Below are 18,596 nucleotides of genomic sequence, written 5' to 3'. Positions count from 1 at the left end.
CATTCTGGGACTGTGCAGCGTGCCCACGGCAATACAGGTTGGCTCTTCTGGAATACACAGCAGGGAACTGAACCCACAACCTCAACCAGATACCTAATTCACTGAGCTATCCAGCCAGTTCTTTACGATGCAAGCAGAATATATATATCTTTATTCCGTATTTATAATCAAAATTAAATTTATTTTGTTCCATCTTAAATTGACTTTCAAAGAAACAGATGTCAAGAACAGAAGAAAAATGTGACATTTGAGCAATGTACCTTTCAAATAAAAAACAAGAGTCCAGTTTATTGACAACAGTGTTTTATTCATACCTACAAAAGAAAACAAGATGGTATCAAAAGGACAATTTACAAACTAATAATAACATAGCTTTTTAGTATGCTGTGCCTGAACACCACAGAACTATGAATCTCTCCATTCAAGTCTTTGTTATTACAACAGGAATGTGTTCAAATACTAGTAAAAGTTGAAACAGAGAACTGATCCCATCCCAAAAGCCTCTCATTTAGAGCATAAATCTTTCAACCAAAGACCACAGTGACTTATCTGGAAGGGAATATAAGCTGGACTGATATTTCTAAAAATGTTCACTGGGGGTAGCGATGGACATTACAACTTTGTCAACAGGGCTCTTTAGCTGGTAGATGGAACCAAGCAGCACCAGGTGGGTCATAATCAGTACACGCCACAGAGCATTCAATGGTTAATTAACACTCAGGCTGAGCCTGAAGACTCTGGGCTATAGTTGTTGCCAAGCTACAACAAAGCACAAAACCCAAAAACAATTTTATGGCTGCAACGATTGGTGAAGACCACACAACAGACATGACCTTCTTGAAACCCCTTTTAAGGAAAATGGGAAGTACACATCTCCACCATGTTTTTAGGTTAATATCTGCACTAACCAACAGCCCAATGATAGCTTTTCCAGGAAAGATTTAGTCAGTGTTCAGCAAATGATCATTTCAAACTTTTTTAAGCTCTGAAACTCACTGCCAGAATTCTTAATTCTGCAAATTTATGATTACAGAAATAAACAAGAAAAAAAATTAGAACTACCAAAAATGTCCCTCCCCCAGTCTGTGCCAACAACCTACCTGTATGTTGCGTGGAGATAAACAACTGATTTATGAGCTCTGGGAACATAAATCAAAATTCCATTTTTATATGCCAGCCCCACACTGCTATAAAATAACTGGACTGGCTTATTTGGCTGAACTGCACATTTCCCAAAACAGAAGAAAACACTGCAGCAAACACATTATGCCTCTCAGTCGGTATATAAGTGATCTCCTGCCTTGTTCTCTGAACATGAACAGGTGATGCACTGCAAAGCCAACAATACCAATCCTTCTGCTAGAAATCACAAGACATAAGCCTTAGTACTTGAAGAGGGATCCCACCCTACCCACCCACCTAAAGCCTTGCTCAGCCTAGGGGAAAAAAATCAACACTATTGAATGGAAGCGTTTACTAAACTTCTATCCTTCCCTAAAAGTTCCTAGAAGGCTACCTACCTGTAAAAGCCGAGTGTAAAAGACAGCTGAAGAAATTCATTCAAAAGCCAAGCAAAGCCCTAATCAGATGAGAATACGAAGGTAGCTTCAAGACATATTTGCCATCTCTTCCTCCTCCCCCACGAATAGGGGTTCATATTCCATTTTGTCTAAAATCATCCTTTTAAGATTTAAAATAGAAAACTGAACCATTTTACTCATTACAGTGGTATCCAGAATGAGGCATTTTACATTAAAGTAATAGATACCAAGTAAATGAAGACCAAGCTAGCATCCCCTTTTACAATCCTGCTGAGTACAATCTTAACCTCAGCAATTCAAACTTGAGAAAAAGACTTAAATTATAATCCCTTGGGTGAAATGGACGTGTTAGCAACTTAAGAGTCATGCAAAAATCTGCTTAACTTATAAAAATGTAATAATTTTGTGATTAAACTTGGGGTGAAAGTGCATGCCAACAGAGAAGAACACTCAGCTCCAACACTCTAATATCCCTTCCCCTTATCTGTGGAGTGGAGTTTTACAACAACCTGAGAAAAACTAGATTAATTATCTTTTCAATATTCACCTGTGCCAAATCCAAGGTCTTCAATCCAATTGCTGCTGAAGCAAATCAAGTCTCAATTTTGGTAAGAAAAAAAAAAAAGCACACCACCTTTAATATTCTGTTAAGACAGGACCACTCCTTAGCACCACTTTTCTTGGTTCACAGCATGGTTAAGTTGTCCTCTCTGCAGCAAGTTTTCATACACAAGCCTCAGACACAATGAGAATTGGACTGGGACATACCTGCCCTATAGGAATTTGTTTTGTTTTTTTTTTGAAAGAGAAAATAATCATTCTGTATCACTCAACATGCAAGGCCAAAACATGTGTAAAGTCAGTTTTCCAGTCATCACTAATTTTAAAAACAAAATCAATAATGTGGACTGGAGACCACTGTTTGTGGGCAGAATTTGGATGGTGAATTCTAGATCTAACCTGCATAAGGGGAAAACATCACACTGGGGGTGGTGAGGGAGGAGAGAAGAGGTTTTTAATTGCAAATCTTGACTGGTAACCACTAAACCAAATGATCTCATTTGCGTGAAGGGGGAGGGGGTGGTGGAGGAGGAGGATATTGGTAGTTGGCAGTCTGTCCCATATAGCCCATCACGTTGGTGCCTGGAGGCTGGGGAAACTGTTGCGACATGAGAGGCTGTGGCTGCTGGCCTGAACGGCCTATCCCTGCATACTGCTGCTGATTGGTGCTTTGTGAGTTCCTCCCACTGTTGGCAGTGCTGGCTCCACCATACCCAGCAGCACCATATTCTGCCCCGTAGCCACTTGCTCCATATGCAGCTGCTCCATAGGCTCCCTGGGCATAAGCATACTGGCCCTGCTGTGCCCCAAAGGCAGAATTTGCATTTCCATATGCACCGCCATAGCCCTTGTTGGCTCCATTGGCAAAGCTGTCACCACGATCGCGGTCTCGGAAACCAGTTGAGTCTCTTCGGCCATCTTTAACTCCCCGGAGCCTCCGTTCACACTCTTCTTGGTACATCAGATTAGGGTTATTGGAAGAGTTACTGGTACGATAACGAGAACGGCCACCTGGTGACATTTAGGAGTGGATTTAATATTGCTTTGCCTTCTATTCAAAGTTTATCAAATGAACTTAACCTTGCTGTAATTAAACTGTGCTTGCCTATTCACTATGATCCTTCTACTCATCACATGATTTACTTGCCAAGTTCAATTTGTGCTCTAAATATTTTTCTTTCAATACATAAAACAGTGTAATAATAATAAACTATGAAAAATCCCTTATGTTTGATATAAAGAGTTTTAAGACAGAAACTAAGAAAAAATGGGCTATAAAGTCTCATGGAGTTTTATTCAGATCTGAAGACTTGCTAAATTGTTAGTACTGAGGGCTACCATTTTGTACTTTGTTATACTTTACTGAAAGCAGATTTATAAAAATATAGAACAGCCTTAAAAATACAGATTGGAGAATAGACTCCTTAATCTTCAAAGTTCTTCAGACTTCCACTACTCCAGGTCAACATATGCCATTAACTTCTAGTAGTGAAACTAATTTGGAAGTACTAGGCAAAAGTGCCTAACACAACTTAAAGCTCTCTCCAAACAGGGCCCATTTCAAATTCTGTTGCTAACAACCCACATTACTGTATTCTTGAAGGCTTTCACAGCTGCGATCCGATGGCTGTTGTAGATTTTTTGGGCTGTTTGGCCATGTTCTGGAGGTTTTTCTTCCTAACGTTTCGCCAGTCTCTGTGGGAAGAAAAACCTCCAGAACACGGTCAAACAGCCCAAAAAAACCTACAACAAACCCACATTATTGCTTCTGTGAAGCTAGCTTTAGACCAATGGTGTGTGATTTGGATCACTGTCCCAAATATTGTTCCTGGAATGATGAAAGTTAAGAGCACCCCAAATCACATGATCAATCCTCTTAATAGCTTAGATTCCCAAAACACCTATGATGCTCCCCTACTCACTAGTGAAACACACTTGGTCTTCAACAGTTGAGACAACAAAAAGGAGACCATGGAAGGAGGGAAATTAATCAGCTCTCCATAAAAGAAAGCTAAAGGCAGGTTTGCTGAACAAAAACCAACATGTAACATAAGAGTAAGGGAAAACTAAATCTGCTCTAGGTCTGAAAGAGGTAAAAAAAATACATATTCCCACAAAGACAAACACTGCTTGTGTAATCCTCCCTGGAGTTCAGCTGACAAGGCACCATAGCATTCATAATATGACAATGTAACTATGATTCGAGTCCATCAATACAAAAGCAGCAAAAACTCTTACCTCCACCGCCGCCACCACCTCTATGGTCCACAAGCTGCATCAGTTTTGGATTGATAGCCTGATTGGCCTCCTCTAGCACTTTTATTAGTTCTCTAGCTTGTTTCAAATTTCCTGGTGTGAAGAAAGTATAGGCAGTGCCTTTGTTGGTGCTCCGGGCAGTACGGCCAATTCTGTGCACATAATCTTCTGAGCTGTTTGGATAGTCGTAGTTTATCACAAACTTTACATCTTCCACATCTTGTGAGGCAACCAAAGCACAGTGAGGGGTTCAGGAGAGGGTAGTGGAAGAAGGATGTGCCAACAGAAGGTGGGGAGCACAAATGCAAGTGACAGTAACAAAAGAAAAGAAAAAAGTTAGTAGTTGTAGGGAATAAATACAGTACAGACTCCTCCCAACAGAGCAAAAGGTTAAATAGATATATGTATATATATGTCCATGAGAATCCAAGTATTTGTGTTCAAAAGACAACACAAGCCAAAGCAGTTCATCATTCCTCTCAAATTCATCCATCCTTTGCTGCATGCATCTCATGAACACACACTTTATACTGCTATTTGAACACCTGACTTGTGGAATACAGGCAATTTTACTCCACAGTAGCATATCAAGGGACAAACAAATGTGCCACTCTTTTTACGGACACAGCAAACTGGAGTGGGTGAGGGAGAGAACTGCCTACGTTCTTTAACTCTGTTAGGAGAAGTCTACAAACTCTAGCAACATCAAGACCACTTACCTTCCAGTCGCCACAAGTTTTAACAAACAAAATATTTTTCAAGTAGTCTCATAAAACCTACAGTAAGAAATATTTTTCTTTGTTTTACTGGTATCTGTAAGTTATCCCAATTTCAACTGAGGTAAAACTTGCTCGTTTGGGTCAATATAAATGGTAAAACATTCCCGTCTTCTATGTTTAAAGGAGTACTACATTAACCTAAGAGCATACCAACAAACCCATTGTGGTACAAATTCTAGCATAAGACTTCTTGCAGTTAATTTGAACAAAGACCACAAACTCATATGCAAACATTAAAAACCTCATGGAAAATATCTTGAGATTTCAAAAGTATGGAGGTCAGAAAATAAACAGTGTACTACACTGCTAAAAACTTGTAATACAACATTCAGAAAAAAACACACAATTTTACAGGAAATAATAGCTCACGCACAAAAAATCTGCATTTTACAGAGAATATTCAAATATATCCAAGATAAAACACAGATTGACTTTTCTTTTAAAAATGAGAAACAATCCCTGTTTTGTTACCAGACCGATGCACACTCCCTCCTCCTGTGGGAAACCGCTGCAGCCGATCCCGTCTCTTTGCCTTTTATTTTTGGCGGCCTCCTTTCGAAAACTCCGCCCTCTGACACGGGACCACTGGAGCGCGGGGAGCATGCATCGAGGGTCCATGGCAGCGAGAAGTCCCCACACACGCTCGCTCTGTGAACTGGCTTAGATGCTTCTCTGTAGCCCCATTTGGCTGCCAAGCGCCTGAGAACCTGCGTTCACGTAAATGTTTCAGGTCCTCCCAACGCTTGCTGTCCCCTCACAGGGCTCAAAAGGGGCAATTGTCAAAAAAGAGAGAAGATGCTAAAAATTACATCCAAAAGTTCAGGCTGCATCTATTGCCAAGACTGCATCAATTTCAAATGGGGGTGGTGGAAGTGGGTTGCAGTAGTGGCAAAGGGGTGTTATGTCTGTTTCTTATTACAGCAAGGGGGGGCTCCTCAATCTTTCCAGACTCCAAAGTCCTGAATCACACCAAAAAGTGAGAAGGCAGATTTGACAGGGGCAGCGCGAGTCTCCAGCTAAGGTCCCGGTGCAAAGATCTCAAAGGGCAAGTGTACGAATAAGGATTGCACACTGAGGGCATCACATCTTCATATCTAGGGCTTATCTGGAGTCTGACAAACAGCAGGCTATGGGGCCTCAGTCAATCCCATCCTGTATGTCCATTAGCAAAGGAGCTGCAATTAATTCAAGGGAGCCTTTTCTTATCAGGAAACAAAGATGTTTCTATTAATAATGAAGGCATCAAGGAGTGGATTTTGGTAGGAAATCCATGCATGGGCAACAAGGATGAGAAAGGAAACAAGCACGGGCAATTTCCACCTTAGAAAGGTGCATATCAGTTCCATATTATGTAACGAGGTGGGGGCTGGGGAAACATGGAGTAAAAAAGTAAGGTTCTTTCTAATCTACCTTGCACTGGTGTAAAGTTATACTCCTCACAATATTTCCTCCAAGAATTACAAAACTTCAATTCTTGAGCCTTCTTTTTTAAAAACATGACTACCTGGGGTATATAACCACTAAGATGCCCCCAGAAAATGACTGTCTGACCATTATGTGAGAGGGTCAGAAACTAAGAAACACGATCATCTAGAGAGCTGCTTCGACCACCAATGTAGATATGTCCCCAGACCTGCACTGAGTGATCGGCAGCTGATATCAAAGTTTCTGTTAAAGAAAACAAACAAAAAGAAATTTAATGATTTGACTTTAACAGAGTGAAGTGTAACCAGTTTTTTTTATTGAAAAGTAGTGCAGAGGGAAGTTTTCTCTCCTGGGGATCATTTACAAAGAAGCCATTACTGGGGGACTCAACTTACCTGGAAGGAGTTTCTGAGACCAATGTTCCTTTGAGAAGAAGGAAAAGCCCTGGTGACTCAGCCAAAAAAAGTGCGCGCCCCTGTTCTATGTTTTAGGTAGAAGCCTTCACTTTCCAGGAACTTGGAGGAATTCGTCCAGAGGTTTGCAAGTCAGGTATTGTTTTTATAAAGCAGCAAACTCTGGGCCCCAAAACAAGCCAAGATGTTATTTAGTAACAAGAAACAGACTCTGGTACCTCTTCCCCACAGCCTCAGTGAAGTGGAGAAGGCAGAACGGGGAGACTGTTTTCTTTAAATAGTATCCGAATGAGTTGTTTTGGGGAAATATATGAGAAGGGCTGATTTTAATGGTCTAGGCAAGATGCACAAAGAAGCTACCAGCACATAGCAAGCCTGCTTACAAACCACTGCCAAGGAAAGTATTCTTTTTATTAAAAAGAAAAAAGAAAACCTGGTCTCCACCCCTTCTCCTAATAGGGCCAAGTTCTACCTGCACAGATCCAGACATGACCCCAGAGGACAGAGACTGAAATCCAAATGAACACCTCTAGAAAAGCATTGGACAATTTAAGGGACAATATGAGGGAATTAATGTTGACATGAACTACAACTACTTTTTAATATATTTATCACTTTTAAGAAAAGCTAAGATACCCTTTCAGAACTTTTAAACATTCCAAGAGGAATCATCATCATCATCTCAGAACTGCAGCTGGAAGAGACCTTATGGATCATCGAGTCCAGCCCATCAAAGAGACACAGTGGGGAATTAAACTTTCCAACTTTTGTCTCTGCAGTCAGATACCTCAACCACGGAGCTGCTTATACAGTACATTTAAAGAAAGTTCCTCTGAACAATCTATGTGATTGTATTAATTGATCCAATTGTACAATCTGTCACAATAGGTCAACCCCATAAATTCAAACTACTGCAACTTCTAAATTTCTTGATTATCCAAATATACTGTACAGAGGATCAAAACTTAATCCTCAAGATAAAAGAGGAACTCTTTACTCCAGTGTCAAAGAAAAATAATCTTTACAGCACTGAAAGAAAACTAAGATATATCCTCAATACACAAGACCCCATTGTGATTTTTATACACAATATATTCCAACATAATATAGTATGCCATGGCTGGGGAAGAGCGTATATACCTACTCTCATTAAGGTGCAATTACACTAGCATTGCATTTAATTATGACTGCTCTGATCACCCCAAAACTATGATCAGCTTAATGTTTAGCCATCCAGCAACAAAGCTGGAGCTTAAAAGGTGTAGTGGAAAAATTGGGCTGAGTAATTAGATGTCTCTTCTCCTCACTGGCGATCGATTAGTCATGCCTAGCTCTTGCTGCAGACCAAAGCCTGTTCATTAGGAGCAGGAAGAGATTTTGAATATGAAAGAAAAAAAAAGATCAGCGTTAAAAAAAGGCATTTCATATGCGGGAGAAAGCCACGCTTTACAATTCTTTGGGGGGGAAATGTGTTGGTCTAAAAGAAACAACCTGAAAAGCAGGCAGAGAAGCCCATGTGTACAAACCTAGCCCACGAGATGCAACATCTGTAGCAATGAGGATAGGAGCCTTTCCAGAACGGAATTCTGAAAGGAAAAAATACGTATACAACATAATTTGGAAACACAGATTTAAGTTTGACAGTTTCAAAGTAAATCTTGAAACTTTAGCAAAACCCCATACCAGAACTACATGAAATAAATGTTTTGGGACTAGCTCTTCATATTATTGTTTTGAGATTTTTCCATCAGGAAAGTACATTAACACGAATGTTAATACTCTCATTTACAAAAGCTAAAAACATTTCAACAAAAAAATGTAAAAATAACCCTGGAGTATTGTATCACTGCAAACCATAACTCCCAGGGATACAACTAGAACAATGGTAAGCCAGGACATTTTTTCTACTCCTTACCATTAAGCACCCAATCTCGTTCTGGCTGACTCTTGTCTCCATGAATACACATAGCTGGCCAACTACCAAAAAATAAAAATAAAGGTTTTCATTAGTTTTAGCCACCATGTCTATGAGTTTCTGAAATGCTTTTTTTTTTCACACACTGAAAGATATGCAATGATTTTAAGCAGGCAGGGAACAAAAACATGGGTGTTATTGCACCTTCTGAAATACTACTGAGAGAATTCACAATTCTAAAAAAACTTAAGAAAATACAGAAATAAAGGTCTGGATAGACTATATCAGATATAAATTCTATGTCAGTATGCCACCTAAAGATATCTGAAAATCAAGCCACGCTCTTCTATTTTTCTTTCCTTGCATCTTCCAATCTGTTTGCTTATTTCTGAAGAAAAAAATCATCTGTGTGATCTTTCTTGATAGTGGTTCATTATTTTTTTCCTAAAGTATGAAGGATGTCCTACAACCTCAAATTTCAAGAGGGTACTTTTAAAAATGTTGTTCTTTTGACAACTGTTTTGCTTACATTGTACGATTGTACATCATACAAAGATAGACAGCCTGTCTCCTAGATATGAAGCACAGTACTCATTAGTTTCTTAGCTATACAGCAACATTAGTTGCTCCATAGAATTAATTACAAATCAAACCTCAGGACTATCTATATTACACCAAAAAGAGCTCTCAAGACTAAAATTGGTACATCTCAAGGCTTTCTGTAACACAACCTGTCTGAATTATGACTAAAAAACCTACCCATCTCTACGCATTCGTCGAGTTAGATCATCACATCGTCGTTTTGTCTCCACAAAAATAATTGTCTTGTTCTCTTTTTCAGCCATGATTTCTTCCATCAGCTGTATCAGTCTTTTAACAACAAAAAGATAGTCACACAAATTATACACAGGAGCATTGATTTTCTTTATTTAGAGCAGAGATGGGCAAAATGCAGTGCTGGGGTGGCATGTGGCACCAAACTTCCCTTTTCCAGCAAAAAAAGAGCGAGCTGCTTCTCCCTGAAACCTCCAGGAGTGTCAGCTGACCTTATAAATAAGCAACAAAACCTTCCTATGTTATCTATTCCAATGGAATATGATTTTTTCAAAACTGAAAGTAGACCTCTAGCCACTTCATGTGTCATGAGTTTAGTGCATTTCTGATAACCTGTGAGAGCCCTCAGAGGATCCTGAAGGTAGGAAATTGGCCCTTGAACCCATACCAATGTCTCTCATTCCTGATTCAGAGATAAGATGATTTTAACATCATTCAATCTGCATAAATTTCAAAAGCAACCTCAGCAATTTTAGTCACATAGGCATAGCAAGCCACAGCAATCTTAGTGCAGTGGGTGTTAATGGAAAACTATCTGGCTTTCTGGTTTGGGTCTTTACTGCTAAAATATGTAAGTGGGTAGCACTGTCTTATTTTACTTCTTTTTGTAAGTGCTTTATAAGCTGCAAGAAGAACATGGAGTTAAATATATCTAGTCTTACTATCTGAATTAACCTAATCAATTTTAAACAATTCTACTCTGAAAGAGGTTTCCAAAAGTAATACAGTATCCATACTTATGATCCTTCTCGTTCTCCATGCACACATCCACTATCTGCAGGATATTATGATTGGCACTCAGCTCCAGGTTGCCCACGTTGATCTGGACATAGTCATGCAAGAAATCCTCAGCTAGCTGGCGCACCTCCTTTGGCCAAGTGGCACTCCACATTAGGGTTTGCCTATCAGGCTGAAAGAAAAAAGATGAGTTATTGAGGGGACAGACTCTAAAATGGAAATGTAAGAGATGCTAATATAGCAATGGTTTACATACTCTTATCTGATCCACAATTTTACGTATCTGAGGTTCAAAACCCATATCCAGCATTCTATCAGCTTCATCCAGTACAAGGTATGTACATCGCCGGAGATTCGTCTTCCCTGCTTCCAAGAAATCGATCAGACGTCCAGGGGTAGCAATGCAAATTTCAACGCCTTCAGAGAACAGGGAGAGAAGTGTGTGAAAAATAGTAGAGACTGAACACAGTAATAAATAGCTTCTTCCTTTGACCTATGAATCTAGATCTCAAGAATGAGATCTGCTGCCATCTAAGTTTCAACTCTCATAACATATTCCTCAGACTCACAGTAATCATATTCACACTACAACTGCCTCTAATTAAGAAAATCAGAACAATGTTAAATAACTCAATCTTCAACACAGACATATATCCACCATACATGAAAACACACCTTTAATAAAGCTGAATCTCCTCTAGTTCTAAATTTGGAACAGAAATATTGTGCACATTTATAAGATGAAAAAAAGTATATAAGCTTGTATCCAAGCATTTTTCATAATGGTATTTTCATTTAATAAAGGCAGAACAATGTTTCCACTTCACTGATTATTACAAGAGGCCTCACTAAAAAGCCTCAATTGTATCCCACATATTTATGTGCATTACAGTTATCTAACTGTTGAAGAGTAGTACCACTACCAACTATTCACACAAGGCTTACTCCACGGCACTAAGTTCTCTCTCTCATGTTCACAATCATTTTAATAAAAAAATTGAACATTTTAGGATTGAACAAATATGTTTGGAACAACCAGGCATCATATATCCGCATTACCTCTCTCCAAGTCTCTGATCTGTGGACCTTTGGGTGCTCCTCCATATATACACGTACTCTTCAGTCTGGAACATTTGCCATAATCATCAGCCACCTGTTGGACTTGCTGAGCCAATTCTCGGGTAGGAGCTAAAACCAAGCACTGTAAAGAAAGCAATCCAAAGCACTTAGTAACACATGTCAATGTTAAGAGTACATACTTAAACATCACTGACAGACCTAAAAACTACCTCTTTATTTATTGAAGACTCACAAATATACCAAAACATGGCAAATGCAACTAACTGCACACATAAAAAAATGAAGAAATACTCACAATTGGACCATCCCCCCTTTCTAAATATGGCTGGTGATTGATGTGAACAATCGCGGGCAGCAGGTACTGAAAGAAGTAATATATATATATGAGAAGACATGAAACGGATAGTCAGTTGATGAATTGTGTTAAGAATGGATACAAATATGACTTATATTTTGCCTCAATATAGCAACATGATTCTCTAAGTTTAAAAAGAACAGCAAGATGTTTGGAGCAGGTACATCAGTTATTAATGAATGTAAATCATATAACAACTAAGATTTATAGTTTCCACTTCCCCATTCTTCTGCAAACAGCCAAGTTGATCTGCAGAAGGCTACATTAATGGAAAAAAGGAAGAAAAGTCCAATGTGCCAATGACATGTGGTTCCAGTCTGCACACCTGCACTGATATTACACTCCTTAAGCTCCAAGGACACATGGAGCTGTTTATCATGAGGTTTGAGCAGTATCTTTCACCAACAAGACTGAAACCTACAAGCAACAAAGTAGGACTGTTTTGTGAATAAGGGCATGTGTTTCATTCACTCTTCTGATGACAGCATTAACACCAAAAAGCTGCAACTAAAGAAATGTTCAGCATAAACATGTAGAGCATCAAACTGGGCCTACTTATCTAGAAAATGTAATGAATAAAGTAGGACTTCTTAATGAATGAACACATAATATAAATGTGGAGGAAAAAATAGTTGTTCCATGCAAAAACTAAAGAATACATACTGCTAATGTTTTTCCAGAGCCAGTCTGTGCAATGCCCACCATGTCACGACCACTAAGGGCCAACGGGAAGCCCTGACACTGAATTGGAGTTGGTTCTGTGAAATGCTGGTCGATCAAGACATCCATGACATATTCTACAGAACAAGACATACATGTATTATATAAATATTTGCTATAAATTATTTCAATAAACTTCTACCACATAGGAAAGTCACAAGACGACTTCCAGAACTAAACATAACCAAGTCCTCTGAACTCTGGTCCCCAGCTGCACAGCAGAATACTCACGAGGGAAGTTACACTGGTGGAAGGCAAATACAGGCTTGGGGCAACCATCTGCACCTCGAACTGTAATCTCTTTCTTTCTTCTCAATTCATCAACCTCATACTGTTTTAGACGAATGAAAAACAGAAATAAACCTTATGAGAAACAGCAATTAGATACCTTTCATACTTCCCTTTCCACAAGTGCAAACTGTTGCTATCCATTTGCACTTATGTTTTATAACAGAGCCAGCTGACAGAAAAATATTTTTCTCATTACTCCCATTTTCAAGAAATTATCAAACATGCGTACACACACAGAGGAACTAGAATTCATGTCAAAAATACCATTTGTTTTAACAAATTCCATGGGAAAAATATCTTACAGAACAGAATCCTATCACTGTTCACATGAGAAATGCATAATTTCCACTGCTAATTGCACCTAATGGCACACCTAAATCAAGTGTCTGCTCACTGTGCAACTGACAAATCCCCCTGCACCATGTCAATTAATTGCAGCAAGTTACACAAACTGTACACAAATATAAATAGAATTAATGAATGAATTTATTATGGTTGGGTGACCAGCTCATAAAACATATTTATGGCTAAAATATACAAAATGCAGTTTAAAAATATACAATCAGTTCATAAAACATGTATTTAATATATACAAAATGCAATTTAAAAATTATATTTAAAAGTGTAGAATGTTGGATTAAATGCTACTTCTCATACTGTTAACTAACAACATTCTGGTGTTACTTGAACACGATCTAAAAATAATTGTTTGAAGTAACTGTTCTGAACTATTTCCAACAGTTGATAAAAGACATTTGATAAGACAAATGTCAGACACTGCTGTTTTAAGAATTATACTGTATACATAGCCATCTGGCCAAGTTTTTTCCATCCAGACAAACTACTTGTAAACTTGTATCAAATATGAAAACTTTCTCTTAAAAAGCAAATTTATATCAAGTTTTCACTTCCACAAAAGTTAATGTAATTCACGTAGCATTAAGATCAGTTTCAAGAGTGAACGGCATATATAAATACAGAGTGCACAGGAGTTACTTACCTAGGCACAAAAATAACCTCCAGATCACCAAGTCTAATAGATTTCATGAATTAGAAAATATCTATTAAAAATAACCCTGTAAATTTATGTGACTAAAAATATTATGAAAGCAGTATGCACACCAACCATACCTGTCCGTAAAAATATGCCCAATTATTTTCATAATTTGGGCAGCACTCAGAAGTACTAAAACTAGAAAATGTTTCCAGGTCTGCCAGTAACATCTAGAAGAACACAGAAAACTTACTGGAGTGAGTCTTGCCACTTCTGGATGCTCAGCATAGAAATTCTTCTCAAACTTGGGCAATTCACTCAAGTCCCATTTTTTCTTACGCAAACGTTCCCCAGGGTTTCCGAATTTTTTGGGAGGAAGAGGACTGCCAAACCTGGGGGATTAAAATAAGACATTATTTGATTTATATCCCACCAGAAAAACCCAAGGCAGATTACAAAATGCTTAAGAACCCAGATACAACTCACTCAATTATACTAGAGTATAGTTGATGTTTTTTATATTATAACCTTGAAATTAAAAAATTGAACATAGAACTAAAGCCAGGCTACAGTATGACTTAGTTATAGCATACTGCAGTACTAGAACTAGCGACTTCAACAATTTTAAAACAGCTGAGATGACAACAACAATGATGTCATCACCCTGCACTTTTAATTTTAATTAAATTTAATATTTCCCTTCAGGTTTCAAGGACTGCCTTGGACTCCTTTTGTCCCAGGGAAGCCTTTAGGAGCCTTGAGATAAGATGGGGGGGGGTGTGCTTTAAAACTGGAAAATCACAGCTGGAATCCTGCTGGCAGTGCCTATCTGGCAGTGGGACAACTGCGAGGTTTTCTCTCAATTTAAAGGCCTCTCCCCAAGCTAAGGCTTCCCCAGGGCAAAGGGAACTGTAGAAAGCCTCAGAACAAGGTGGGTGGATGAGAAAGTTTTAAATGGAATAAAAATTAAAAGTAAAGGCCTAGGATGATGACATAGTTCAGTCAACTCAGTTGTGCCAAACTAGATTTCTACCAATTTATTATAAAAACGTAGGCATCATTCATGAGTCTGTTTAGTTAACAAAAGTCTGCTTGAGAGTAATTTAAAAGTGTGCATTTCAGGCACTCCTTCCATGCATTAATCTGAGAAAATCAGATTAAAATTAAAAACTTCTCTACACTAGAGAAAATATCACTTATTTTTTATATGCAAAGCCTGTCAAATAACTAAATTTACACAAAAGCAATATGACCTAATCTTCCTCCTTTGACCATTTATTACAGTAGATTTCCAACTATCAAACGGAAAATAAACGTTATTTTTTATTCTGAAAAAATTAACTCCACTTCAGGAAATACTAAAGATACCAAAAGATAATTGTTTCTTAAATTTTCTATATATTGCAACTTTATCTTTCAAACAAAAGTAAGAATAAAAAGCAGTACTTTAAAAAAACCTCATACACAGAAACAAAAGGAGAAGAAATGGGACTCTGCAGTCATATAAATAACTATCTCTGAGTTATTCAGCAGCAAACCACTACAAATGTGTGTACTAGGATGCAGTTGTAATGGCAAAAAGTCATTCAGACACTGAAAGTACATGTCTGAGCATTTTTATTCAGATGAATAGAGTAGATTTAGTATGCATATCATAATATTGTAGCCAAAAGCTATGGAAGTAAATCCACCTAAGCACATGAGAACTTGATTTTAAGGAAAATATGACCAAAACCATGCTGTGGTTATTTAAAGAAAACAGTTTACCAGTAGTGAGCCACACACATACACACACACAACCTTCCTGCAACTCAGTTCACTTCTATAGCCCCAAAATGCTCGTTATTCAAAATTCCTCTACATAGGCAACACCCCCCCATGACGGTTAGACACAGTTCCTGTTAAAACTCAATTCCACTTTTAGTGCACAAAACATAATCAACCATTAAAAAAAGGGGTGCTACTTCTTCAAGAGACATCTGCAAAAATGTATCCATTTCAGACTATAAGATCTATTTTTTCTCACTAGGGCTCACAACACCATCAGCATTTTTCCTTTACATATCTTTTTGGAAGTTTATCCAACACAAGGAGCCAGCAGCCCCAAAATGTCAAACAAAACCTATGCATTGGCAAAAATCCTGCTGCTCAGTGTAGCATATCACATTAGAGGAGGCCCGCTGAAACAATGGGACTTTAGTGAACCAACTCCTCTGTAAGTTCCATTGATTCAAATAGGTCTGCTCTAACTGCAACTTTCAACACAGAAAATTAGATCAGTTAGAGTAGCTGTATTTGAATCAATTGAACTTACAGAGCAGCTGGCTCACTAAATCCCCACTGATTTAATGGGCCTACTGTAGTGTGATTTACTATTTATTTATTCTGTTTACATATCACCCATCCGGCCTAAGGCCACTTTCTACGTGACAACCAAGCAGGATTTTGGCCATTCTCAAATCATATTTCCAGATTTCCATAAAACATTTTTATCCTTATCTTTCACCTACGTTAACATTTCAACCTGTATATTTTACAGGGTGAATTAGAGTAGATTATGTTCTGTTCTGTTATTGCTGCTATGTGCCAGCAAGTCACTCCTTATCGTCACCTTATGAATAAGTGATCTGAATTTTTTTTCCTGTCAGCTTTCTTAACTGTCCAGCTTTCACAGCCATACATGGTTTATTTCTTTTTTTTTTTGTTCATATCAGAGCACTGCACAATTTGAATTTACAGACATTGCACTATAAACTTCCTACTATAAAATTACCAACCACAATAAGTGTTTCTGATGGTTATCTACATTTGTGTCTGCTGAATGGAGAAGGTAGGTCTCTAATTGTTTTATCTCAAAATACTACAATAGGGATTGTCACCTGATCCATTGTTATCGGTAAATTACCACAGTTCCAGTAAATGTCCTTGTTGATGCCAAAATCATTTACTGGAAGTTAAATCACTTTAAATTCAAATCACCCCTCACAAGTAAATACATTTAATCAAAACTGTTGCACAAGTAAAATGTTAGCAACAAACAAGGTATGGCTCAATTTACTGTTTCTGACACATTTATGTAAAATCTGTTGTTATTATGTGCCACCACATTCTGACTTTTGGCACCTTTATTAATGAATAACCTCCAAAATGCTGTAGTTCTTGCTTGAGTAGATCCTTCTTATGTTTAGTTTTCCTCTTTGCCTACTGACTCCAACAGGCTCAGGGTGTAGTACCGTGGATTCGATTTAAATCAAACTGATTTAAATAACGATTTGATTAAAATCTGATTTTTTTAATAATTCAAATTTTAAAAACTGACGTATTTCTTATTTCAATTTGATTTAAACCAATTGGATTTTTAAAAAAAAAATCAATTATTTTTATCCATCCCGAGATTAGCCTAATTACTCAAGAGGGAAAACCCTCTGTATTTTAACACTGCTAGTACCTTTGCAGCTGCCATTCATACGCTATTTCTACGGCGACTGCCAAAGTCACACTGATCGTTAAAAGAAAAACTGCATCCACCACAACATGAGATATATCGCTCAGAAATGGGAATCTACACGAGGGTTTTGTATGAACAGGAGGGCATCTCAGGGAGTCAGAGGCCCCTCTGATCGGCCGAGGGTGATCGGACGGCAGCAAACTCTGTCCCCGCGGCCTACAAGCCCATCTCGGCAAGGCCTCGCACTTCCCTCCCCGGATCTCCACTCACTCGCAGGCCAACAAGAGGCACCTCCTCGTCCGCAGTTTTGCGTCCATTTTGTGACGCCATTTTCCATTCCCCTCCGCTCACGAACCCCCCCCCCCCTTTTTCCAACAACATTTCTGCGACCTTAGGGATTACACAAGGCTAGAGAGACAAACGGCAGGCGAGGCTTTCTCTCATCCATACAGGCAGCGGCGGGGGGAGCTTCGCGCATCGTTAACAACGGCGGGACAGACGTTCGCCTGAAAGCCAAAAGCCGTTTGCCCTCTTAAACCGATCTGGCTCCCGGCATAAACACTTCGGAGTGAAGGGCACTGCTTCGATGAGATCCGCCACCTCGCCTTGCACTCGCCCCGACGGCATGGCTAGATCGGGACCCCCGCCTGTATACCCGCCGCGCCTTCTCCCTTGGCGGCCTCTGCCCTGTTCCCTGCCCCAGCCCCAGCCGGCAGAAATCCAGCAGATCCGCCGTGCCAGGCCCAGCTCGAGACCTGCTCCTCCTGCTGATATCTACAGGCATAAAGTGGGAAGAAGGCTGCCGCCATTGCCGAGGCCGGCCCAGCTCCCTTCCCCAGGCTCTCCTTACCCGCCGCGGTCCCGGTCGCGGCCTCGGTCTCCGAAGCCTCGCATCCTGACAGGCCGAAAGGGCTTCCCGGCGCTGGACCCGGAGAGCCGACGTTCAGGGGGCCCGGCCGAACCTCTTGTGGCTTTTCTGGCTGCAGAAAGATATCTGTTGGCGCAGCCTTAGTAGCTGTGTTTCCCCTTGCTTAGAAAGCCGGCTGGGCTCAAAGTCCCAAAACCTTCGACAGGCCAAACCGAGTCAGGAGTTGCTGAGGGAGGGAAAGCCAGTCAGCCTTTTTCCTCCGGCCTCCTGACACAAAATGGCCGCCGTTGCTCTAGCTGGCCTCTTCTTACGTTATCAGTCTGCCGGATTGTTGCGTAAGAGTGTCCCTGAATAGCCGGCGAGGGCGGGGAGACAGAA

General features: G+C 39.4%; 1 protein-coding gene across 1 annotated transcript; it reads right to left on the bottom strand.

Moving 5' to 3' along the window:
• Positions 1–286: 286 nt before the first annotated feature.
• Positions 287–18,382, bottom strand: DDX17 (DEAD-box helicase 17). The gene is made up of 13 exons (XM_020787713.3): positions 18,201–18,382; positions 14,156–14,294; positions 12,849–12,948; positions 12,561–12,694; positions 11,838–11,903; positions 11,522–11,663; positions 10,719–10,879; positions 10,462–10,634; positions 9,650–9,760; positions 8,891–8,952; positions 8,502–8,561; positions 4,341–4,577; positions 287–3,113 (listed from the first exon to the last, which is right to left on the bottom strand). The coding sequence occupies exons 1-13, from the start codon at positions 18,242–18,244 to the stop codon at positions 2,599–2,601; spliced, it is 1,944 nt and encodes a 647-aa protein (XP_020643372.1). The 5' UTR covers positions 18,245–18,382; the 3' UTR covers positions 287–2,598.
• Positions 18,383–18,596: the final 214 nt, after the last annotated feature.

This window comes from Pogona vitticeps, chromosome 5 (genome assembly GCF_051106095.1).
Source record: "Pogona vitticeps strain Pit_001003342236 chromosome 5, PviZW2.1, whole genome shotgun sequence".
Classification (NCBI taxonomy): Eukaryota; Metazoa; Chordata; class Lepidosauria; order Squamata; family Agamidae; genus Pogona; species Pogona vitticeps.
This window is presented reverse-complemented; position numbering and strand designations above follow the sequence as displayed.

What these genes read in the sequence shown, in the direction of transcription:
- DDX17 (XM_020787713.3), bottom strand. Translation starts at nt 18,244, where the DNA reads ATGCGAGGCTTCGGAGACCGAGGCCGCGACCGGGACCGCGGCGG. An exon ending in AAGTGGCAAGACTCACTCCA is followed by an intron (nt 12,949 to 14,155) that starts GTAAGTTTTCTG and finishes CGTCTAAAACAG; the next exon opens with TATGAGGTTGATGAATTGAG. An exon ending in CGACGAATGCGTAGAGATGG is followed by an intron (nt 8,953 to 9,649) that starts GTAGGTTTTTTA and finishes ATTTTTTGGTAG; the next exon opens with TTGGCCAGCTATGTGTATTC.